Raw genomic sequence first — 24,988 nt, 5'->3', positions numbered from 1 at the left:
CATATATTGAATACATTAAATACCTATCTATTCATTTCATCAGGAGCTAATTATTGAGTGCTTGCTGTGGCCAGCCTCGGCCATTCATTATGGCAAATTCAAGTGCATTTATAAGTTCATAGTCTTACAGGGAAGATACTTAAGAAAAAAAAAAAAGGGAACGTAGAAGATGTTATGTGGAGCAGTTGACATAGTCCTAAGAGAATTCAAATGGAAGACCAGTGACTTTAACCTTTTAGATCAAGGCGAGCTTCATAGGCTATGTGGTCTATGAACCAGCTGTAATGTGTACTTGGAAAAATAACCCCGTGTGTACCCTGGGAAAAGAGGATGAAACAGTTGAATTAAATCATAAATTGTCATTCTTAGAGATATGAAATGAGCAGATAACATGGATTTGAAAAGAGAAGAGGTTCTTGTATGAAATTAATATGAGTAATCTAATATGGCTTCTGGAAATCAGATCAGGGAGAGAAGAACTGCCTGTTACCAAGGGAGAGTTGGGAGGGAAGTTTGGTAGTAGGGAAAGGAGTAGACTCTGGTTACTGAAGGAGAGTAGAAAAGGACCCCTTTTTCCCCAGCAGAATCAGGTTCTCGACTGTTAGTGGGAGCCTACTGAGAAACTGGTTCAGCCCTACCCCAAGACAGAGCAGGACCAAGGGAGATCCCTTGGGATCTAAAATAGAGTTTTTCAGAGAGGGTCTCTAAGGGTGAAATGGACAGAATCTTGAGAATTGTTTTAACAGCACAGTGTAGGAATTGATTCCCATTCTAACATTTTATTATGAAAATAATAAAGAGTTTCAAACGTAACAGCAAAGTTGAAAGGTTTATACAATGAACACCCACCCTCTGGAGTCCAACATTAACATTTTCCTGAGCTTGATTTGTCACATATATATCTCTGTCCATGCCTCAAGGTAATGGTTTTTAAATAATGTGCTCAATTCGCTCAAACATTATTATTTACCTAGCAAACATACTGACTGTGTGCCAGGTATTGAGACTATGAAAGGAATGTGACAAAGGTTCTTGTCCTCAAAGGGAGCAGATTTAGCGGGGGTGGCAACAGATAATTCTCACATATAAGCAATACTCTAACAGGATAGAAAGAAGTTACCATGAGTACACAGAGGAGGGAGCAATCAGCAGAAACATCATGGAGAAGGCAAGCTTGAGTGGGGCAAACAATTTGTCAAGAAGACAGGGAGATACTGAGCATTCCTGATAGAAGATGAGTATGTGCAGTCATGGGGACATGGAGGTAGTTCAGTATGGGTGCAGTGGGTTGGCAGATTAGTAGGCAGTAGAGATGTGGCTACAAAGAGAGACACAGGGACTTGGTTTTGGAGAGTCCTGCATGCACTGGAAGACAGGACTCTATCTACAAGTTCTAGAGAACAAGTGAAGGAAACTGGGGAGTGACATGCTTGGCATGGCAAGAGTGGGAAGGGGCAGAGAGAGGTCAGCCTTGTATGGAAGAAGAGTCTAGGCTTGAGACGATGAAGGCTTGAACTAAGGCAGATATAGTAGAAATCAGAAGGAGAATAATGAGTTGGAAGAAATAATAAAATGGAAAGAATAAAAAGAACCCGATGAATGATCAGACATGGGGATGAGAGATTGGAGGTATCCACTATGACTCCCATTTAGATTTTGGTTCCTGGATGTTATAAATCATGATAAGGAATTCAGGAATCTATAAGGAAGTTAAGCACATTCATCTCCAAAAGCCATAATAAAATAATGGAATTTGAGTAAGATTTTTAAAAATAAAAATAAAATAAACAATGGAAAGAGATGGAAGAAATGGAGGAAGGTTAAGACAGCAAAGAATAACAAGAGAATGAAACTAAGAAGTGGAGCATCAAGATGTTAAAAATAAATAGTAAGAGGGAACTAGAAGGAAGAAGGGAAATATAATTTGCCATGTTCAACATCTGCTTTAGTTTTTAATTCTTGAAAGCCTTCAGTGAAGAGTTAAAGCATTGTAGGCTTGATTTTGACAGACTGCCACGATGAAGGTAACACTGCGTTGCTGCCGGAAGTGAATTACAGACACACTGGGTATCACTGCATCTGAAGTACTACTCAGAGTAATTTTTTAAAATACATCTGGCAGCTAGGGCTAGTCTACTCAAGCTTACCTGAAATTTTATCCCAAATGCCATTTTATTCATCTTTTTGCAGTTTCAGGTTCCCTTGTACTTTATATGGTGAGTCTTTTCAGCCTCTCAGTAGCACAAGGCACTTTGTCATCTAGTATTTATTGCTGCCAGGTAATAATTCATCATGTGCCATGAGCTGGCAACCAACCCAAGAAAGGTGTGGTCAGTGAACTTTACCAGCCTACACTCTCTAACTCTCTAACACTGGCTTTGGTGGGTCTCAGTCTACCTCAAATGAACAACTCAGAGAAAGCCTTAACAGCTCCAGAAATTTCATAAGACCCCCAGAACAAAAGAGCTACTGGATTTGAGGTTTAAAGTGGTATCTGAGGAGTTAAAACCAGTGAAAGAAATAATAAAGGTCAGTTGAAGACTTTGATTTCAAGGAGGTGAGGAAGAGTAGTTTTTTTTTTTCCTTTGCCATTTTAAAAAGCTCATAATGTACCTTAGCACTCAGGATCATATTCTTGGCTTCGGGGTTTACGGGGAACCCTGGGATTTGTGTTGGGATCATACCACCTTGAGGATGAATGTGGGTGGCATCCCGGGAATAAGACCGGGTAGAGAAACAGAAAACAAAGTGAATGACTTAATCCATGGTAAGATGAAATTGGAATCAAGTTTTATAGTTGATATCATCTTGCTTTGAGGATGAAAAGTTGGTGGACTGTTCCCATTGCAATGAATGATGTCAAGTTTCCAAGTGAAACTTGTTAGTGCACCCTTTTCCAGTCTGACTATCTGACATATCAAAGGCTCAATTACAGTTTTGTTTTTTGTTTTTTGTTTTTTTCAGAAAAAATACTTTCACATCCCTCACCCCCGACTCCTGCACCACACATTCACACACACAGCCTTTGCCATCTCATGTCTCACTAGGCTCTGCATCTCCTTGGGCAGTTTGACAGAGGCACAGCCGGTTGTACTTTTGTAATCCAAAAGATAGACTCTAAGATGCTTAAATCATAACTCTGTACTTACTGTGTTCTGCCTCTGAATCTCATAAAGAGTTTACAGGCACACAGGGTGTGCATTCTCCAAAGAAAGATGCTGAATGGTCATGAAAGGATATGTACCCCAGGCCACTCCAGTGATAGCCAGGCTTTATAGCATTTTATGAAATAAGTGCAAGGACACTACATTTCAGGAGTTGCTCTTGTACTCCTTAGACCAAGTGAAGCCTTCAAAGTCACAATGAATCTGAATCCAGTTGCATCCTAAATTCATAAGCCTCTGTTCAGTGTGAGTATTTTGAAATCATGTCTTTTAGGTCAGAGATTTGAAAGATTAATGTAAAGCACCTGGGAGTTAAAAAAAAAAAAAAAGGCTGGCACATCAATGATAAGTAGATTCATGTGTTGCCTATGAAACAGGTTGTCTTATTTTATCATTCAACTCTACCAGAACCCAGATTACCAGTGAGACCCACTGTGGCATACCTGACAGGTTACTTAAGATTCTAATAATGGGTTTAGTTCATACAGTGAGGCCTAGAGGTTGGCTTTCAGCCCTTGATATATTCCCAAGTGTCCCTAAGAAGAACTTGAGAATACTCCATAAATTGTTCTTCCCACCAGAAATATCTGGCCTTGGGCAAAGTGAAATTTTATTTTCAGGGAAATGTGTGATGTAAAAAAGGAAAGACTAATTAGGTCCAGAAAATATTTATTAGAAACCACACAGTAAGGACCTCTTACCCTTCCAACAGCCTCATAAAAGAAAAGGTAGAATGAGTGTCTTGTCTTTTCCTCCCAGGACAGTACTCAGCTGGCACATGATGATGGCATAAGAGGAAATCCAGCTCCTTCATCTTAAAATCCTTGACTGTGACAGCTTAGATTCCACTTACCTCAAAAGCAGTAGATATAAGTGTATCTGCGTGAAGAAAATATGACAGTGAAGACCATACTTTCCAAATAGATTAATTGCAGATTCGTAATGATATTACAAAAAGGTTCTACTCAAAGGATTCCTTTTAATAGGTCTCTTATAATATAATAGTCTCTTATATATAATAGTTTATTTTTAGATTATATATTGCTTAGGTATAGAGAAGCTTTTGGTTATTAGATGTTTGGAGATTAGCTAGAAATCAGTGCCCACTGAAAATCATTCAGAAACTAAAACAGAACATTTATTATTGTTTTGATTTCAATGGAAAACTGTTTAATTTATGCATAGCTTTTCCAGAATGGTTTTATCACAAATGTAAGCTGTACTGTGTATTGATTCAAGGGTGAGAAGGCCATTTCATATATTTTTTTAAAGTTTTTATTTAAGTTCCAGTTAGTCAACATACAGTATATTAGTCTCAGATATAGAATTGAGTGATTCATCACTTACATTATTTCATATTTTTAATGGCTTTGACAATAATATGACATTATTTCATATTTTAATGGCTTTGACTGAGACAGGCTAGTGATTAAGTTTTATAATTAAGGCCTCTCGACTACATCAGCAGAATGTCATGAGTCAATTCAAGAGCTTGCAGCAAGTCAGTCCTCTCTAGGTAAGCTAGAAAAGTGGCAGATGGGCTGAAAGCCCTGGTATAATTTAATACTGCTCCTAATATATTTAAGATTTACATTCAGCTTTTGGTAATAGTGGGGCTTTAAAACTTCTTGGTGTGTCTCAAATTGCCTTTCACTTTTGTCATTTTACAGACTTGGAGGAGGTTAAAGCTAAGGAAGAGTATTCAGGCTATTTCAAATACCTATGACCTAGAACCTTCCTTTAAAAAAAAAAAAAAAACCCTACTCATTCTCCAGGCACCTAACTGGCTTAGTCTGTGGAGTGTGTAGCTCTTGGTGTTGGGGTTGTGAGTTTGAGCCCTCTGTTGTGTGTAGTTTATTTTTTTAATTCCCCTTTTCTAAGATGGCGAAGCAAATTTTCTGATGATGATGCCACAAGGATTGACTCATGACTTTTGGTATCAGCCAAGAATACAGAAGTCTTGACAGGCAGAAACCTTTTTGTTGTTTCATGCCAAGAATGCTGCCAAAACTGAGGGGTCCTCGCCCTGGCTCTTAGACTGAGCAGCTTTGTGATGAGCCTAGTTTCCCCAACCTTTGTGAGCTTCAGTTTTGCCATCTATATAAATCTGATGTTTTATATAATAAAAGGATTAAATATTGGGGATCCCCGGGTGGCTCAGCGGTTTAGCGCCTGCCTTTGGCCCGGGATGTGATCCTGGGATCCTGGGATCGAGTCCCATGTCGGGCTCCTTGCATGGAGCCTGCTTCTCCCTCTGCCTGTGTCTCTGCCTCTCTCTGTGTGTCTCTCATGAATAAATAAATAAAATCTTTAAAAAAAGGATTAAATATATAAAACCATCTATGTAAAGCATCAGCTTTACATACATCACAGGATTAAATACATGAATATGTAAAACCACCAGGCAGTTTCTGGCACACAGAAGGCTCTTAATCAATGATTTATAACGGCATTGTTACTGGATTAAGCTCTTGTGGCGTTAAAAGACTGAGAGAATGAAAGACTGGCTATGGTTGACCTTATCTGGTAAATAGACTTCCATCAATCCAAAGATTGGTTCTCCCTGTCTGGGCAGTCTCTAGAAGGCAAAACCAAGAAGTAGGAAGGGAGTCTTCCTTGGTAACCCTCCTTTGTTGGAGCCCCCACACTCCATCAAGGCTCCATGTCCTCTGGCAGCCCCAGTGTCTCCACTTTAATAGCTCATCAAGGCCTATTGTCCCAGTCTTAGCATCCCCAGCCCTGGCTCGTCCCCCATGTCTCCCCATCCCACCCCATTATGATGTACCTGCTTTCTGTTTAATATCTATTTGTTTAATTTGTTTAATATCTATCTGTTCATTTGTTTATGTGGCCAACATGTAACCCTTCCTGAGAGCCTAGGTACATTTTGACAGAGATCCCAGAGACATGACACACGATGATCTCACAGGCAGAAGTGTTGGTGGTAATAATAATAATAATGAGAGCTAACAGACTGAGAATAGACTGAGTGATTCCTCTGTGTTGCACTTTGTAAGCACTATCCCATGTGCGTCACTCACCACATCCTGTGGGCAGGTCTTATCATGGGTCTCTACTTCACAGATGAAACTGAGGCTTAGAAAAGTGAAGGAACATGACCCAGAACAGTCAAAGGCAGGAAGGAAGCAGCTCTGGAATTCACCCCGAGGCCCAGCTCACTCCAGGCCACCCCTAACACTGTGTTACACTGCTGGGCCAGGCAGGTCTTGGGTGCTCCTAAGGAGCGCCTACCTCTCTAAGTTTGATTCTGCTCCCAGGACCCAAAAGGTTTCAGTTTTATTGAAATCAACTTAGTTGATGACTAACTTGAGAGGGGTATTGGAAAGTTCAGAGAGGGACACCCTGGCAGCCGACCTCCAGCCTCCCCCGAGGCTAGACACTGCTCCTGGCCAAAGGACCCACCGTGCCCTGGGCCTCTGCATTCCCAGAAGAGTACTCTCATTTCCAGCACCCACCTAAGAAGCTGAATCCCAAGTTACTTATATTGTAATAGACCTTGAAATCTGATTCCATGACAGACAATAACTGATGAATAAAAGTATTCTTAAGTTGTTCCTCTCTCCAATTACCCCACCATCCACCCATTCAGGCTAGGTCTACAAGAAAAATCTGAATTTTCCTGTATTTTGCTCATCTCAGAATTTTCCTGGACCAGCAGGAACTCTTCCAAAAATGGAGTAATGAATCTCGCAATAAAATTGAACCCCAGAAAATACTGACTTGTGTCAACAGGACAGCATTTTCTCAGGAGTAAATCTAAATATTGTGTCCTCATCGAGAAAGTCAGAGCACTACTTACTGTCATCAGGTGGTAAGAGATAATAACTGATAGTGGTAATTTGACATCTTACACTTAACCAGTGCTGATAAACCTTGTATGCACTGCTCGAGGTGGCATCCTAGGATGTCCGTGTTATGTGTGGAGGTGAGAACTCATGATCCCCGTTTACAGTTCAGGCACAGAGAGGCTGTTTGTTCAATAAAAGAGAAAACTAGGATTAAACCAGGGCAGCCTGGCTTCCAATTTTATTTCCCTGTACTATTAAAGCAACCAGTCTTCCTCTACCTATCAACTACGTCATCTTTATATTTTTTTGCTAAAATTTATTTTGTACTCGACGTGATCCCATCAAGCCCTGCTGCCGACTCTGAGAGGAGTAGTCTGATGGCAGGCTGTCTCATTAGGATGATGATTTGGAATTAAAGACAAGTGACACTGTGTCAGCTTGTCCCATCATTTTAATAACTGCATTACCTTGACAAGATGCCCCTCTTGGTAACACCGATAAAACTTTTCTTCTTCCCCACAAAAGTATCCTTAGTTTAAACCCATCTTGGTTACTTTTTACTGATCATGACAGAGAGGAAATGCCACCTCCAAATTAAAATATATGGAGATCTTTGCATCTCAAATGCATACTTGATTCACAAATATCATCTGATTTCTTTTTTTTTTTTTTTTAAGTGCAAAGCTTAAAGAAATTTTTCTTGTCTCTCCACCCTTCTTTTCAGCCAAAACTTGAATTTATGGAGAATCCTAGTATGGAAAGATTCTATTCAGATTCCTTCCCAACTATTATTCTCTTTAAGTCAAATCGTTTGAGTAGTAAGGGAGTTCAATGGTGGCAGTTTATGTTTGCAGAAGACTGAGGGCTCCTGTTTAAAATTTAACTCTTTCACTGAAAGAGCCTGGAATATGAGATCAATAAAGTTGTCACCTTACTTTGCAATAATAATGGAAAACTTTCCCATTCCTTCGCACGTAATTTCTTGAGCTTGTCATATGCCTTGTATACCATGCATATGATGTCTTAGAACTTCAGTGGATTTCTGAAGCCAGTAAAAAAAAAAAACATGCAGATAATCAAGTAAGCAAGCAACAACAAAACTGTCCTGTTACACTGAACTTCACCCAGTGTTCCGCCTGATTCTAATTACCTTCAGCAATTTACCCAGGATGCTTCAGTATAACCACCTGGAAAAATGAGGGTGGAACTCTGATTCTGGGAGGCATGTGGAAATTTAATTACGAGGTTTGCAAAGTATTTTAAAATCCCCCAGATAAAAGTGACCAGAGGACTAGAGACGAATATCATTATTAGAAGTAGTAGGGTTACGTGGGAGTGAGAAAGGTACTGAGGATCAAAGACCGGTGTCCCTTTCTCTACACTGGCCCCTTAGCCCCCATCTTCTGCAACCAGCCTCAAGGAGAGATGGAGAAAGAATCATTTATTCACCTTCTGGCTGCAAGAACTGCAGACCTCAACTGTGGCAGTTCTAGCACTGAGGAGAAAACACACATAGGAAAAAAGAAGGCCATGTCTCACTTCCAAATTAAAAAAAGACATTTCTACATGTTTCCATAACCCACAGACTGCTGCCATTTGAGGCCAACCCCTCAAAGTTTTCCTCTTTGTCTAGCGTAGTTGCTGAATCTAGGCCACTGTCAGCAATCCTTTTCATTCACCCAGGCCCATCCCTATGCCTCACAGATGCAGAGATTCTCCTGAGACATGTGTATTTTGGTATCAAACAATGCAACTCATGTTTGATTTTGGATAACCTTGCATTGCTGAATAAAATAACCCTTGAGAAAGAAGCAATAAAAGCACTGTAAGAAAAATGACTCATGTTTCCAAGCTGTCTAAAGTGATCACTTATCCCAACAAATGGTAATTCTTTCAAGACACAGTGGGCATGCACCATACTTATAAAAGTCTGGGAGAAAAGCCTTGCAATCATTTTTTTTTTTAATTGTGTTAAAATCTATCAAAAGAATGTTTCTGGTAGGCTGTACCAGACAGGGTATGCTTAAAAACAAAAACAAAAACCACATGGATGTGGAAGCCAAGGTGGATTGGTGCAAGGGGGTCCTTGCTGAACATGCAGTCTCATTGGCTTGTTTATGCACTTGTTTATGTCCCTCTAATTGTTTTCCATTTTCTGCCCCCATTCGATAGAGTGCAAAGATGTGAACAAAGTGGCTTATTGCCCACTGGTGCTGAAGTTCAAGTTCTGTAGTCGAGCATACTTCAGACAGATGTGTTGTAAGACCTGCCAAGGACACTGACCCATGGAAAGCCAGAGAGAGCGCCTTGTCATTTCATCGTGGAAATGCGTCCATCAAAGAGAGCCACCCAGAGGAAGAGGATTGATGTCCTTGCAAATGCATTACCCTGTGGAAAACGTAACCACTGGTCAGCCCTAGCTGACAGGATTTCAATATTATTTTAACTTCTGTGAAGTGGGATTTATTGATCCAAAGTGCTGGACACGGTATTAAGGAGGGAATGCCAGATCGGAGAGATCCAAACAACACAGGGAGACTTGCTTACTGTGGAACGTTTGTGTTCTTTCGAGTAAATCCAATAGCCTGTTTACCTCCTTGGACCATTAAGATAATTTTTATTATGGACTTAGCAATGACACTGAATCCATTTGTATTTAAAACTGTTTAAAATGTAGCTGTTATGACTTGGTCAACTATGGAAGTAAAGAAGATTCAGAAATCTTAAGTCATAGCTTAAAAATATTTACTATACTCTATCTCACTACAACAGCACCACAATTTAAATTCTAAAACGGGCTTTTAACTGTAATTTAAGGAGCAATTATAAATCAAAAGTAATGAACGTTTGTATTATTTTTCTTCATTCCACGTAATTTCCTTAGGAATAATCCCCCTGTTCTGAACACTGCTGTGAGCCATATATAAACTATATTAAACTGAACAACAATGAAGGACTGAGTGTAAGGCAGTGCATCAGTTACTGCAGCTGTGCAAGTCTATAAATCCTGTGCTAAAAGACTGTGGCCAACTTGCCATCGTGCAAGTGAAGCTGAGATTTCCATTAAAACTTTAAGAGAAAAACATTTCAATTTCATGCAGAAGCCAGACCAGGGGGTACGGTAGAGACTGAAGAGCCAGGCCCTTTGCTGCCATCACACAAGATGCCTCAGTTCTTCCTCGAGTCACCCCAACTCAATCGTGTTTACATCCTCACCGGCCACAGAGCAGCTTCCGCCCCGCTGGATTGTTGCACGCGTGTTGAGCTTACTGAAACGATGCCGTGCAAAAGATAGACTGGCTCAGTAACAACCAGGCAGACCCTTTTGCTGACCATTGTGATGGGTTCCAGATGTCCCTTCTTTGATATAGCAGAAGGGCATTTATTTATATGAGAGCAAGTGTGTGTGTGTGCGGGCGCTTTTGAGTGCGTGGGTTAGATGAGTGTGCTTGCACATAAATGTGCTATTTCTGTGAGTTTTAAAAGTAAGCAAGGGGTAACAACCAAAGAAGAAAAACTCATGAAGCCTAAAGACCATAAAGCATAATTCTAATAGTCACTCAACCAACTATTTTGTATTTTTTATGGATACTCTGAATGGCAATTAAATGTGAAACCCAAGTTTCTTGGGCAAGTCAAATTCTAGACTCCAATCCAGAATCCTAAATTAAATTGATTAGCTCATAGTTTCCCTCTCCGCAAGCTTCATATCATGCTCATCAAGAGATTCAACAGTGGGATTAAAAGAGAGAAAAAAAGAGGGTGCTTCTTTATATTTTGTACTTGAACCCTTGTAGCTTGCAGCAGGTTCTTGATGAATGTGCTCGTGTCCTACAGGTGTGTACACCATGCTGCACCAACACCTCAGGCTCCAACCAAATGGGCGACTTTGTAAAGATACTACTTTCAGCAAAAAAAGTATGTTTGACTTAAAACCCATCACCGTGTGCTCAGAATACACATCAGGTGTATCACCTACACTGTGACCTAAGGTAGATGATTAGTTTTTTTCAGAAAGGAAAAGAGACTCACAGACTTGAAAAACCAACCTAAACTTCAGGTTTGCTATGGACAGTCAGCTTGGGATGTTGTTCTGCACACTCAGTCGTGGTCATCACTATGTTTTCACCTGCTTTCTCTTTCAATACGTTAGCTCGTGTCCCTGAGCTTGCCAGAGAAAGCTACTGACAACACACAAAAATCGCCAGGGCCCCTATGTATACTGCCCTCAGAGGGCCAGCCAGGTGCCATCTAGTCCGTGAAGGGGAGGCAGCCCGTGAGCCACACGGCCCCGGCACTGAATTCACTTGGCCCCTTACAAAGAGCAGTTAACTTGGTGCTAATGCGTCCTGGTAAAATAAATAGAAGACGAGTGGTTTCTGTGGCATTTTAGGCATAGGTGTCCTGTCAGGATCTGTTTTTCCCTAACATAACTATCAGCTCATGTTTTTATTCCAAGAAGATTTCTTACACTATTCAGTCCGTTCTTCACCCCACCTGAAAACTAATGTTGTGAGGGCCGTTGCCCTGGGCCCCCTTGACTGACACTAGAAGAAGGGACAGCTAGTGTTCCTGCAGGAGTAGGCACCAGACCTGAGGCCAGGAGCAGAGAGCTTCCAGGCACCGCATTGGAGAACTCTGCTAAAGGGAACCAAGCACAGAATGTAACAGGACTAAACCTGAGTGGGGGAAACAAATCATATTCTGCAGCACATCACAGAACCGCTGCTAACTCTGTAGTCAACCACCGGGCTACATGATGCTCTCTTCCCAAATAATAGCAATAGGATTGTCAGTGGAGGCTGAGCCACCATGGCAGGCCCTCCGAAAGTAGCGTGCTATGTGGACTTAGGGAGCCCCAAGGAAACTGATACCCCATGGCTGAGAGCAGTACCTGCCACTGGCATAAAGCCTTGCCAAAAAAGGAAAGGTGAATATACCCAACTGATTAAAGCCCTTGAGATCTAAGTGACTCCCCCAAACAGTCCATTTCATTAGGAATTTTATTGGAGTGAATGTCACATAGGTATCCTTAATAATACAGAATGAAATTACCTTTGTATTATTGTGATTAGTTGTTGCTTATTATTTTATACTCAGTATTAATGTGGTACACTGTTACTTTTTTTTTTGCTTTTGTAAATTATATTCTAATTTATTGCCATGTTTCCTAACACTTGTCCTACATTCATTCTCCTGCTTGTAATGAAAATGAAAAAGTCATTGTAACACTTGATGGAGTGAAATTCCACACCAGGCACAGATTTTTTTTTTTTAACATAGATAATTTAGTAAAAATAAAAATTCAGCTTGTAAGAATGTCTCAGATGAGAGTTGTCTATTCCCTGAAAAGCTGGTGTTAAACTTGTAGTATGGGGAAATCTATCTTTTGGAATATCACACTACATTATCCAAATTATCCGGGAAGCATCCAGGATTGAGATAATTCATTGCATCCTTATTACCCTCCCCTGAGATTGCATATATTTGTATTTTAATACTCTTAAATACAAGGGCTTTGGGTATTTCTGGTGGAGCTCTAGCCCCAGATGCCACTAGTCAGCTATTCTAACCCCAGAAAGGAAGTCCAGATTGACCCATGACTCTTTTGCCCCCTCCTCCTTTTGCATTTCATATGAATTCTTTAGCATTAGAAGAGGATGCAAGATATTTCATTGTGGAAAAGGTACTGAACAAAAGTTCATACTTGGAAGGATTTTTATACTTGGATTCAGCAGGGAGCACAGAAACATGGTGGACATAGTTTTCCACCTTAGTTCGGCCACTGCAGAGCTGGGGTGTACTAGCAACATGCAAAAGTAACTACACAATTTTTGAAACTCAGCAAAATTAAGATGAGGGTGACCCTCCTGCATGCTTTGCTACTTGAGTATGTTCATAATGACAATTTATCAATGACCTAAGAAGATGTGGAATGCCCAAGCAGGTTGTGCTTCAATCTGCTTACCTCCATATCCACCCACACACATAGCTTTTTCTGCTACAAGAAATGAGGTGTGGTGAGTAGATGGTCCTGGAGAGTATTTCCCCAGGATCACTCTAGGAGCCAGAAGTGGCTGGAATATTATGAAGACTCTGAGGCCAACTGTATCAACTTCCCACCGCATTTGCAAAGGGTAGTAGTTCTGCTAGGGGTTGGGGAGGAGGCAATAACAAGAACTAAGTTTTGCCTTAGCTTAGGTTCCTCAGAGGCTAGCCTATCTTTCCATCAACAGTGGTTTTTAAGCTTCCAGTTAACTGTTTTCTCTCTCTGAAATATCTAAAGGGTACTTTCCTACTTAACAGTGCAGACCCCAAGGACAGTCTACCCTCTGTGGAGATTCTTCTGCTCTCTGGAGAGCACTAATATCAGCCTTAAGCTTTTATGCTCCAAAAGGTCAGATGACATTTTCCCCCCCGGGTGAATTAGGAAGAAAGTTGGGTATTGATCTTTGTAACAAAAATGTGTGAATTTGTGTGACTAGGATAAGATTCATTTCTTTTAAAAGATGGGGGGGGGGGGGAATGCAAGTTAGAAAAAAAAAGTCACAAGTCCAGGAGGACTGGAAAATTCTAAATAAGTGGTTGCAAGAAAGAGAAAAGATCAGTCCCTGGAAAAAAAAAGTGACAGATAAGCTGCATTTGGAATTTTGTCTCATATCACCAGAAAGTGTGGAATACACTGACATCTGTTTTCAAAAAGAACAGCTGTTCACAATGGTTTTGTGCCTCAGACTTGAAAACCTCAAGCTATAACTTAAAAAGAAAATGGTCTTTTCTCCCATCTTTTCCTCAGGAGGTTATTTCTAGCATTTATTGTCCTTCGTTTCATCCACAGATGGTATCTGAGGCCCAAAATCGAACGGCAGTTTGATAGTGTCTCCACTCTTGGGGGCAACCAAGACTATGCTTGTGTTGTCTCTCGGTTGCTGGCTCCTGTTAGCCCACTGAAAGCCTTGAGCCACACAGGTGATGAAAGATCATTTTCAGGATGTCCAAACCCCAGGGATTAGGGAGCCTGATTAGTCCTGTTCACCTCAGGGCATGGAACGTCATGCCAGACCAGTCTAGATTTCATCGCTCCAGACTTTAAGTTTTTTTTTTTGTTTTTTTTTTTTTTTAATTCCAACCAGAGATCTCTTCTTGGACCTTGGCTTGGATACCTTACCTTAGAGATGTTTCACATACGAGGGGGGAAGTTAACCCACCAGCTGCAAGCCTCACCGAAGTCAGACTGCCTTCTTCAGGTCATTGGCTCCACCGTGGTGGCTTCCACTAGCTCAAGGCCAGTGTGATTCTTGAAAGAGGCTAGTCTGTGCCCCCAGCAAGGGCTTTTGTGGATAGCAGGCCACCTTATGGGCCCACAGGGCAGTAACTGTGAAGAGGCCCCTGAAATCCTAAGCAACGTATCAGCAGGAAGCTCTAGTCCAGGGTGGCCTCTGTGTCTAAAGAGTAGCATCAGCCACGGTCATTCATTTAGATAACCAATATTTGCTGAGCACCTGTTGCACACAGGCTCTATGCCAGGCACTTAACACGTGTTCTCTCATTGAATGGGTTACAACAAAACTACGAGGACAACACTGTCCATCGCTAGGTAGACAAATTCCAAAACTGGGGCTCAGAGAGGTTGTGTAAGTTGCCAGGGGTCGCAGAACGAGTGAAGGGAGTGTCACCTCTTTGGCACATGGAAAGAAGCTGCCTGGTCTGCATCTGGGACCTGGAAATTTGGAAGGATGCTCCTCTACCAGAGAGAAGGTGACTCACCAGGCCAGAGGAAATGGGTTCCGCTTTCCTGGGAAGCAGCGGGCCTAAGGCCCTGGGCAGGGCTCGGGGTCAGGGAAGGGTGAACTTTGGGCTCCTGTCTCCGTAGGTGGTGGTGTTCACTACGAAAATTCCTATGTCTGGTGACAAAATTATACACGGGGACCCAAAGTGGTTTCCAAGCATGTAGTTAGAGATCGTGGGAAGAGGAGGAAAGTAAAGGGCAGAGATATTCAAGGATGGATGGTGTCTGCAATGGCCGTTAGCAGCCAAGTACAAGAGAAGGCTCTTACCTCCCCTGAAATGTCCTGTTTTGAATCACAGAGCCTGTTCCTGTCTGACAGCCCCCCACACCATTTCCAGACATGCCAGATGGCCTCACTGACCTATTTCAACACAACTGGAGCAGAATGATTCCTGTGTTGGCTTCGGGTAAGTTTCAAGAAAGGTGGGTTTCTCTGTTACAGTGAGAGCGAGACCATCAGGTTGCTGCCAGCAAGCACATTCTTTGACCTTCTGTGGTGGGTCCACAGAGTGGAATCAGGTGTTCTTTCAGCCCATGCCAGAATGTACTGGCCGCCCAACTGGCCACCTGCCTCCACCCCACCGACCGGGCTTTGGCTGGCCCTCTACCAAACAGCTGTGCCGGGAGCCACAGGTGGCCGCCCACGCTTGTGCCCAGGCCAGCAGCTGCATTGGCCTGACTCAGCCTGGTGAGATGGACCTCGTGTGCCTCTGCCCCTCTGCCCCAACTCCTTCCCAGCCAGGCGCCGCGGGGAAGGAAAACTAAACCTTAACTACACTAAGAAATGATTTTGTGGTCGAAAGGCAATCAAAAAACTTACTGTTCTCTTCTCCATCATCGATTTGGGTATTTTATTTCTTAATGATTCAGATGAACTTGTAAATGAAGAGACATTTAGTTCCTGTGTTAGGGGGTATCTTATCATAAATATAAGAACTGCCTGGTGCTATGTATCTATAAATATAAAAACAAAGCAGGAATACAACTCACCTTCCAAAAAAAAAATGTGTCTGGGAAATCATCCTAGGTGTCTAGATAATAACTACACACAAGAATATTATTTGATATACTGAAAAAACACCCACAGAAGTGGCTAAAATAGGAGTCTGAATTAAAGTGGGTAGCAGGGACGCCTAGGTGGCTCAGCGATTGAGCATCTGCCTTCTGCTCAGGTCGTGATCCCGGGGTCCTGGGATCGAGTCCCACATGGGGCTCCCAAGGGGACCTGCTTCTCCCTCTGCCTGTGTCTCTGCTTTTCCCTCTCTGTGTCTCTCATGAATAAATAAATAAAATCTTTAAAAAGTAAATGAGTAAAGTGGATAGCAAGACAAAAGATGTTATCTCAGCCAAACTCATTGCCATAAGAAATAAAATGTTTCACAGTTTTAAACTGTAGAACAGAAAAAAGCAAAACTGAGAAATTAAATAGTTTATTTTGAGATTAAAAGGAGAAAGTTCTGAAACAAGATAATAACTTGGAGCCACATTTAGTTTTGAAGATTTTCTGAATGTAGGGTGGGCTAGGAAGATGTTATTACCTACTATCCTTAGGGTTCACCTTCCCATCAATGTGGCAAACTCTTCCCGGAGGGAAATAGTGGGAGACACACTGTTCTATTTCTCAACTGGAGAAACTACATGTACCAACCATCTCTTATCTCTTATGTCTGGCTTTTTTTTTTTTTAAGTTTATTTATTCATTTTTAAGTAATCTCTACACTCAACATGGGGCGTGACCCCCAGCGCAAGAGTGGCAAGCTTTTTCAACTGAGCCACCCAGGTGCTCCTGACTTTTTAAATCGATACATTAGGACTTAACACTCCAGTTGAGTGTTGTCCCCTTCAGAGTAATCACCAGATATCACCCTGTACTCATTGGGAGAGTAAAATCATCATTCAAGACAGTTTTTAAATTGTTTGTTTGGATTATCTCTCAGGGTAGAATCGATTTGAATTTTGCAAAAGCCCCAAACCAAGTCTGGTGAGTAATCTTCGTATAGTCATCTTGGCTACAGATACCTTCTGCGCCTTACAAATTGACCCCAGGGATACCACAAAAGGAACTCCAAATATGCTTGGGGTGAGTGACTACTTTAAAAGATTTCACTCATTTGTATACCAAAGTGCTGGTACTTTGTCTAAAAACTATTGGCATTGCTTTATAATCCAACTTAAAAATAACATAACATTTCACTGAATGTTTTACTACTGCAGATGCTAATATTATCTGGAACTGGGCCACCTGAAAGACATGTTATCTGCTAGGGAGTAGAAAGATCTCTTGACCTCCCAGGTTGAGTAACCCTTCGATCGAGGAAACCAAACCACTTCTCAGACCTGGAAGTTAGCGAACAGCTGTCCTTAGAGGATTCTCCTTCCTGGAGTCTCTGGAGCAAAAAAACAAAAACAAAACAAAACAAAACAAAAAAACTGTCCTTCCAGAAAGCTAATTAACCAAGGTCTGTCAGCAACATTAATGAAGCTGTGGCTGAGTGTGTAAGACTTGGAGCTGTGCTTCTTCATCACTGAGTCAGCAGCCGTGCAGATGTGCCCTGATTTAGACCATTCTACACGTGTTGAATTTATGTAGCTTGAAGCATTTCCCATTTGCTTAAATGATAATTCTGAGATGAGCCTGTCCTCTAACTAGCTGTGTTGGGCTAACAACCCAGTTTTGAGTGTCTTCCTCATTGGCCTGTCTTCCTCCCGGAGTTATCAAGGAAGTTGTTAATGATGTGTAAACAGATACTATCTTAAGGAATTTTGAGTTTGTCCTTTGAAGACGATAATTACTCTCTATCTCACTTTGAAGTGTGAATTTTCACCATGGGCTTTTTATAAATCAGATACTCATCTATATCAAGACATAAATCAAATTTTTTTTCACATTTTTGCTGGAACATGCCTCAAAATCCATGATTTTTACATACACACACACCCCCATCTCCCAAGAACCAAATCATTTCAGATTCATACCCTCTCTCCCCAAACAACTTGAAAAAAACCTCCTTGGGTGGCCAGGAATTTTTGTTTCTCAAAATTAAGAATGACAGCCATGGTCAGGGACACGGTTGGAGTCCATTGTCACTATGCATCAAGAAAACTTCACTTTAAACATGTTTACATTTTCACCCCAAATAGTTTAACCAGATTGATCTTTTTTATCAACGTCATAATAATTCCATTGTCAATAATTAACTAGGAAAAAAACCCTGATAAGACAGGCAGAGGGGGTCTCTTCGGGGAGTTCTAATGAGAAGAGGAATGAGCGATCATGTATTTATTTAATGCAATGTCCTCTGTAAGAGCAAGGGGTGCTGAGGAGTGAGAAGTGTTTATTAGACTGTTGAAAATACGTGATACAATATCCTTTGGTTTAGGCAAGAAATTAACAACTTTTGTTTGTTTTTTTTATTCACATTGGAAAATTTCAAACCTATGCAAAAGTTAGAGAGACTAATGTAGTGATGGCTCCTCCCTTAGCTTCCACAATTATCAACATGCCCAGTCTTGTTTCCATCTACTCTTCTTCTCTACGGTGGCTTCATTGAAGCAGACACCACCACGTCATTTCATCTTTAAATACTTTGGAATCTATCTCTAAAAGATGAAGACTCTTTAAAAAAAAAAAAAACAGCTAAGCACTGTTAACAAGATATTTATATTTTCATCATAAAATTATTGAATTGGCTCCATACTGTCATCAGATTGTACACCCCTCATGCGCACCTTAGGGAGTCTATTCCAGGCGGTATTATAGGTGCATTCTGTCCCTTATCTTGTCATCATCATTATTGATTTTCTAGAGGACGAAACAGGGGCCGGGAGAGATTGAGGGATTCCTTTTCTGGCAAGTTGAGCCTCGCAGGCTTGCAGAAGACCAGGATTTATGAGAAAACAGTTCTTCCACCACCAGTGCCTGTACTGTTTCTCTGTTGCAAATCACATTTGGGAAGAGGAACATCCAGGTCTTTGCTTGTCGGTCCCAGAAGAGTGTTATAAAAAACAAGTAACTCATGGAGAAAACAAATCCTCCTCTGGCCCCTCTGACCATGGCTGGTTTGAGCCTTAGTCGCATAAGACAGCATTCCGTGGTGTAACTGCCTTGTTGCTGCAGATGACTTCAGCCGTAATTTTTTTTCTTTTTTCCTTTTTTTTTTTTTTTTTTTTACCATCAGCACGTCAAAAGCTACTCTGGTTAATGAAACTTCTCTCAGACTTCCCCTTCAGTCTCCAACTCCATTGCAAAATTTCCAGCTGTAACCATTAGTAATTAATTGTAACCAGGCTCAACCATGGAATAAAGTGTGTAATTAAAAGTTATTTTCAGGGCAGCCCCGGTGGCCCAGCAGTTTAGTGCTGCCTTCAGTGCAGGGCCTGATCCTGGAGACCTGGGATCGAGTCCCATGTCGGGCTCCCTGCATGGAGCCTGCTTCTCCCTGTGCCTGTCTCTGCCTCTCTGTGTGTGTGTGTGTGTGTGCCTCTCATGAATAAATAACAAAATCTTTTAAAAAAAGTTATTTTCATAGGGAAGTATAGTGATGTTAACAAACACATTTCTGACAATTGATTTTTTTTTAATGGGGTGGTGTAGAGAGAGAGCAATAAAACAAATACAGCAAATGTTAACAAATGGTAAATATAGGTGATGGATAGATACATGGTAAGAAAGAGTTCATCCCCATAGAAAGTGTGTGTGTGTGTGTGTGTGTGTGTGTGTGTTTATGTGCATGCATATGTCGGTGTATGTGGGGAGGTAGTGTGCATGGGGGGTGTATGGAGAGAGAGAGAGAGAGAGAGAGAGAGCAATAGTATAAACACTAAAGTTGGGACGCCTGGGTGGCTCAATGGTTGAGCATCTGCTTTTGGATCGGGGCGTGATCCTGGGGTCCCGGGATCGAGTCCTGCATCTGGCTCCCTGCATGGAGCCTGCTTCTCCCTCTGACTGTGTCTCTGCCTTTCTCTGTGTCTCTCATGAATAAATAAATAAAATCTTAAAAAAATAAAATAAAAATAAGAGTTAAAGCTTAGTGCACTACTCTTTTCTTTCCTTTTTCTTCTTTCTAAGCAGGAAACCAAGTGAAGTACAACAGTTGGATTCACAAGTCCTACATGTAAAGAGTGGCCAGAAAGGAAAGCAACTGGGCTAAAAACCAATTCTGAGTCCTAGTCCAAGAATGAGTTTTTCTCAAGTCAAAGCAGTGGTTCCCAGATTTTCAGATTTCATGGACCAGTAAAATTTCAAAACTACTTTGGAGACTGATGTAGAATTGGTAGCGTTTCACTTTGCCAAGTAAGGATATTTAAAAAAAAAAAAAAAAAACTATCAGTTACTATTCCCATAAAAGGTACCTTTCTAGAAGAAAGTACATTTTAACTGCAAAAAAGTGAATGCATTTCATTTCACTTTAGTAGAAGTCACTACGTTGTCCTTATTTTTGTATTTAATATGTTTTCAAATAAACTTTTCAGTTGCAAGTAGACAAAACTAAACAGGTGATTGAAACACCAAAGGCAGGACCGTTCCTAGGTGAAGCCCACTGTGCCACTAAGGCCTGGAGTACCCAAGGGGCTCCTCTCCCACCTTTTTCCTCTGCCTGTCTCTAGCCTGTCAGGGGGCTCCCTTCATCTGTAAGACAGCAACAGCAGTTCCAGGGGCACACACAGAAGAGCCAGCAGCCATCCAAGAGGAGAGGCTGGTGTGTCAGCATCAAGGAGGAAGTTCAGAGTGTTCAGAGACCCCGCACATTTGCCCCCCCCCCGCCACTTCCCCCACTGCCCCCCACCCTCCCTGGACACAGTGGCCAGAACTGAGCCACAGTCCATATGCTAGCAACAACTCCTGGAAACTGCCTCTTCCACAAGGGACAGGGGTCAGCTGTTTGTTGGACCAAGGGACTATGTTAGGTCTCTGAAGGCGTCATCTGAGGCTAGCACGCCTGAGTGTGAAGCCCTTTATTTGAGAGCAAATCGCTTAAAGCTTCCCTTGCTGAGGCCTGCAGAGCCTGCTGAGCATCTCTCTAACAGTCTAAGAAACGCTTTATTTAGTTCCATCCAAGTTTAGAGCAGAGATCTGTGTAAATAATGCTCAAAGTCTTCCTGCATTGCAAGGGAGCCTGAAGAAGCCTGGCCAAGTGATATCATAGCTCTGTTGAGAAAAGCGTGAATAATCTCCCATCATTTTACCCCCAATTGAATATGGACAATTACTCATCTTTATTAACTGCCTTCTTGAATTATTCATGAAAGCAAAGGTATTCAAACCCACAGAACTGGCCTTGCCATATAAAGGAAATTGTAACAGCTCCTAGTGAGACTTGTTAGTGTAATTATGGGGAGCTTTTTCATATGTCAGACAAGCTATGAAAAATGTGATCAGCCCACAGACAATTTTAAAACACCCTGTTAGCCTGAAGTTGCAGTCGCTTTCATGATATGTACCACCCCTGAAACTGTGTAGAAGATAAATTGCAATGTAAGCAAAAATTGAAGATGAAAAGATTTCCAGGATGAGATGAGAGAATGAAGCAATAAGACAGAAGTTCTCTTCCCCCCACCTAACAAAATAAAGCAAACAAAAACAAAAAAAGAAGAAGAATTAAAACAACAACAAACCCTACTAGCAGCAAACACTCTAGAGTCGTGGAATAATTTTCTGCCCTCAATATTGAAGAATAAGTACCTGAAGAAAAGTCTGGTACTGCCCCAAAATCTTGATACAAATTCCAGCTTTGCCCCCACCCATCCTAAATAGTATGTAGAAAAGAAGGTGAGTCAACAAGATCCTGAAATTCCCATTAATACTTTCAACCATCAGAAAAAGCAAGCTGACAGACTGAATAGGTGGGAAATTCAAGAAGTCCCTGCCTACCGGGACCGCATGCAGGTTTGAGAAAGGCCACAATCTATGAAAAAACACAATGGGCATGCCTCAGAAAGTCAGTGTAGACTTCCCATATGTTTCAGGAATTCCACATTTGGGTATATTACCCACAGGAATTGGAAACAGACTCCAAGGCTTCCAGTGGCAGGGTCTGGTCTGGGGAAGCAGAGGCAGGTGTCATGTCCAGCCTCGAAGGTGGCAAGAAGCAGCCCTTGAGACTTAATCAAGATAAAAAGCTTATGCATAGCAAAAGAAACAGTCAACAAAACTAAAAGACAACCTGCAGAATTGGAGAAGATATTTGCAAATGACGTATCAGATAAAGGGCTAGTATCCAAGATCTATAAAGAACTTATTAAACTCAACAGCAAAGAAACAAACAATCCAATCATAAAATGGGCAAAAGACATGAACAGACATTTCACCAAAGAAGCCATACACATGCTCCGCATCACTTGCCATCAGGGAAATACAAATCAAAACCACAATGAGATCCCACCTCACCCCAGTGAGAATGGGGAAAATTAACAAGACAAGAAACAACAAATGTTGGAGAGGATGTGGAGAAAAGGGAACCCTCTTGCACTGTTGGTGGGAATGTGAACTGGTGCAGCTACTCTGGAAAACTGTGTGGAGATTCCTCAAAGAGTTAAAAATAGAGCTGCCCTATGACCCGGCAATTGCACTGCTGGGGATTTACCCCACTGGATGTTATATATTGGCAAATTGAACTCCAATAAAAAATTTAAAAAATAAAAAAAAAAAGAAGCAGTCCTTGAAGCAGCCCAAGAAGCAGGCTAAGATGGATGAGGAAGATAAGGCATTCAAGCAGAAACAGAAGGAAGAGCAAAAGAAACTCTAAAAGCGAAGGCCATAGGGGAGGACCCTACCGCCACCCCTACCCCCAGCCCCACCACAAGTGGAATTAAGAAATCCAGCAAAAAAGGAAGCTGCTCCTGGTGCCCGAGGCTATGGTGATCCTTAATTCCATTCCTGTTTGAACATCTGGATTCCCTGTCATAGCACCTGTTGCCACCTATAGCTGGAATGAAGTGCAGTCTTAGATCCTGTTGTACATTTAAGAATAAACTTCTTTTTAAAAAAATCATTAAAACAACAACAACAAAACAGAGAGTCTTTCCAAGGGACATGTATTACACCTACGTTCAGAGCAGCATTATTCACAATAGTCAAAAGGTGAGAGCAACCTAAGTGTCCATCAACAGATAAACAGAATGTGGTTCATCATACAATGGAATATTACTTGGCCTTAAAAAGGAAGGGAATTCGGACATGTGCTACAACATAGATGACACTTGAGGACGTTATGCTAGGTGAAATAAGCTAGTCACACAAAAAAAGCGAGTATTGTATGACTCCACTTATGCGAGGTACCTAGAGTGATCAAGTTCATAGAGACAGAGAGTAGAAGGTGGTCGCCAGGGGCTTAGGGGAGAGGGAGTAAAAAAGTTTGTCTTAATGGGCAGAGAGTTGCAGTTGGAGAGAATGAAGAAGTTCTGGAGATGGATGATGGTGATACCCGTACAACAATGAATGCGCTTATGCTACTAAACTGTGAGCGTGAAAATGGTTCAGTGGTAGATTATATGCTGTGTATATTGGACCGCAACTTTAAGAAGAAAGAAAATCCACAAGGTCTTGCCAACTTCTGAAGCACCGTCCAGATATCCGGAAACGATCCTCAAGCCACAGGGTAGGGATGCACTAGCTGGATAAGTGACTTGCTGTGGTGGAATGTACTGTTGTTCCCAGCTGCTCCCCTCCTTCCCCATCCTTGCCCTTTGCCACGTGACTGGAAGTGCTCCCTCCTATGGAACAGAGTCTGCTTCCCTGCCCATTGACTCTGGGCTTGGCCATATGACTCACCGTATTTAGCAAATGGAATTTGAACGAATATGATGTACTTGATATCCTGGCCCTTGGTGGTTGGCTCATTCCTTTTTTCCTTTAAGATTTTATTTATTTATTTATTTATTTATTTATTTATTTATTTATTTATGAGAAAGAGAGAGAGAGAGAAAGCACAAGCAAGAGGACAGGGGAGAGGGAGAGGGAGAAGCAGGCTCCCCACTGATCTCTGGACCCAGAGATCATGACCTGAGCCGAAGGCAGGTATTTAACTGACTGAGCCACCCAGGTGCCCTGGCTGAGTTCCATCTTGGATGGTCATCTGAGTGCACGGAAAGGACACATCCACACCAAGAACAGGGAAATGTTGACATGTTAGCACATGTCGTGTGTAGCAATGGCATGATCCTCTTTCCTCACATTTTCGTGTCTCCATAACCACCTCTTCCATATGCCCCCCCCCATAAGGGGAAATGCTGCCCGAATATGTTGCCTTAGATAGAATGTTCTTTTCTGCCACATGCCTAGCTTCCCAGTCTTATGAGCCAAGTTGTAGCTGAGAGTGACTATTCTGAGATTGCATTGTGAAATCTTTCCTCCTCCAAATTTATCTAGAGAAATGAAAAGAGCCCATCCTTACGAGCTCATGGGAGGATTCTGGAGCTCTTGCCAGAGCACCAAGAGGAAAATCCACTGCTTCAAAAGACAGGGGTGTCCAAACCTGCAGTGGCGGGAGCATGAATCACTGTAGCCCAATCCCTCAACTTTCCTCCTTAGCTCGTATAAATATACTCCTCGTTGTTCTTGGTTTTCTTTTCTATTTTAAAATTCAGAATTTTTATTCTTCTACTTGAGATGTCTAAGTTGCTAAATCTGGGGGCAGATGCTCTCTTTCTCGATGTAAGTCTACAGGAATTCTTGCCTCTTCCCTTAGTGTCTGCCCAAAATAGGTACAGATCTGAGAGCTGCTGCTACCCACAAAGTGCAGGCTGCTGTCCCCTGGTCTGCAGAGCAGACAGAGGGAAGGAGAGAGGGTTTGTTTGTTTTTTTGTTTCTTTTTCTTTTTTTTTTTTTTTTGCAAAAAAGGCCTGTGGCAGAAGCCTGGATACACACACATGCCAGACGGAAAATAGCCCAAGATGATGATCTCAACTTATTCTTGATTGCTAATTTCTAGTTGCTGTACTGAACACAGAGTTAGAAACATTGTGTGCTCGGAGGGTTTGCAGTCTAAACTGCCAATGGTATGCCCTGTGCATGAGGCTGGTCAATAAATATTATTTGATGAACCGGCAGCCTGTTAGGAGGGAGGAACACACTGGCTCTCTGAATAGTTCAAGTACTCAGTCCAAGAGGAGAGAAATGGGATTCAGCCAGAAGTTGAGAAGTAGTAACAAAATGATGAATAATCATGCCTATTTATGAGCAAGGAGGGTTTTTTTTTTTTTTTTTTTTTTTAATACCACAGAGCCCA

At 41.7% G+C, this 24,988-nt stretch overlaps 1 protein-coding gene across 1 annotated transcript in view; it reads left to right on the top strand.

Moving 5' to 3' along the window:
- The window catches only part of ADAMTS6 (ADAM metallopeptidase with thrombospondin type 1 motif 6), a 283,681-nt gene extending 271,382 nt beyond the window's left edge, over positions 1 to 12,299 (top strand). The window contains exon 24 of the mRNA XM_077897999.1: positions 9,146 to 12,299. Within this exon, the coding sequence (XP_077754125.1) occupies positions 9,146 to 9,255 (110 nt within the window). The 3' untranslated portion in view covers positions 9,256 to 12,299. The remainder of the gene's footprint in view (positions 1 to 9,145) is intronic.
- Positions 12,300 to 24,988: the final 12,689 nt, after the last annotated feature.

The sequence above is a fragment of the Canis aureus genome, chromosome 5 (genome assembly GCF_053574225.1).
Source record: "Canis aureus isolate CA01 chromosome 5, VMU_Caureus_v.1.0, whole genome shotgun sequence".
In the NCBI taxonomy this organism is placed as follows: Eukaryota; Metazoa; Chordata; class Mammalia; order Carnivora; family Canidae; genus Canis; species Canis aureus.
The sequence above is the reverse complement of the archived record's forward strand: the minus strand, read 5'-3'. Positions and strand labels throughout refer to the sequence as shown.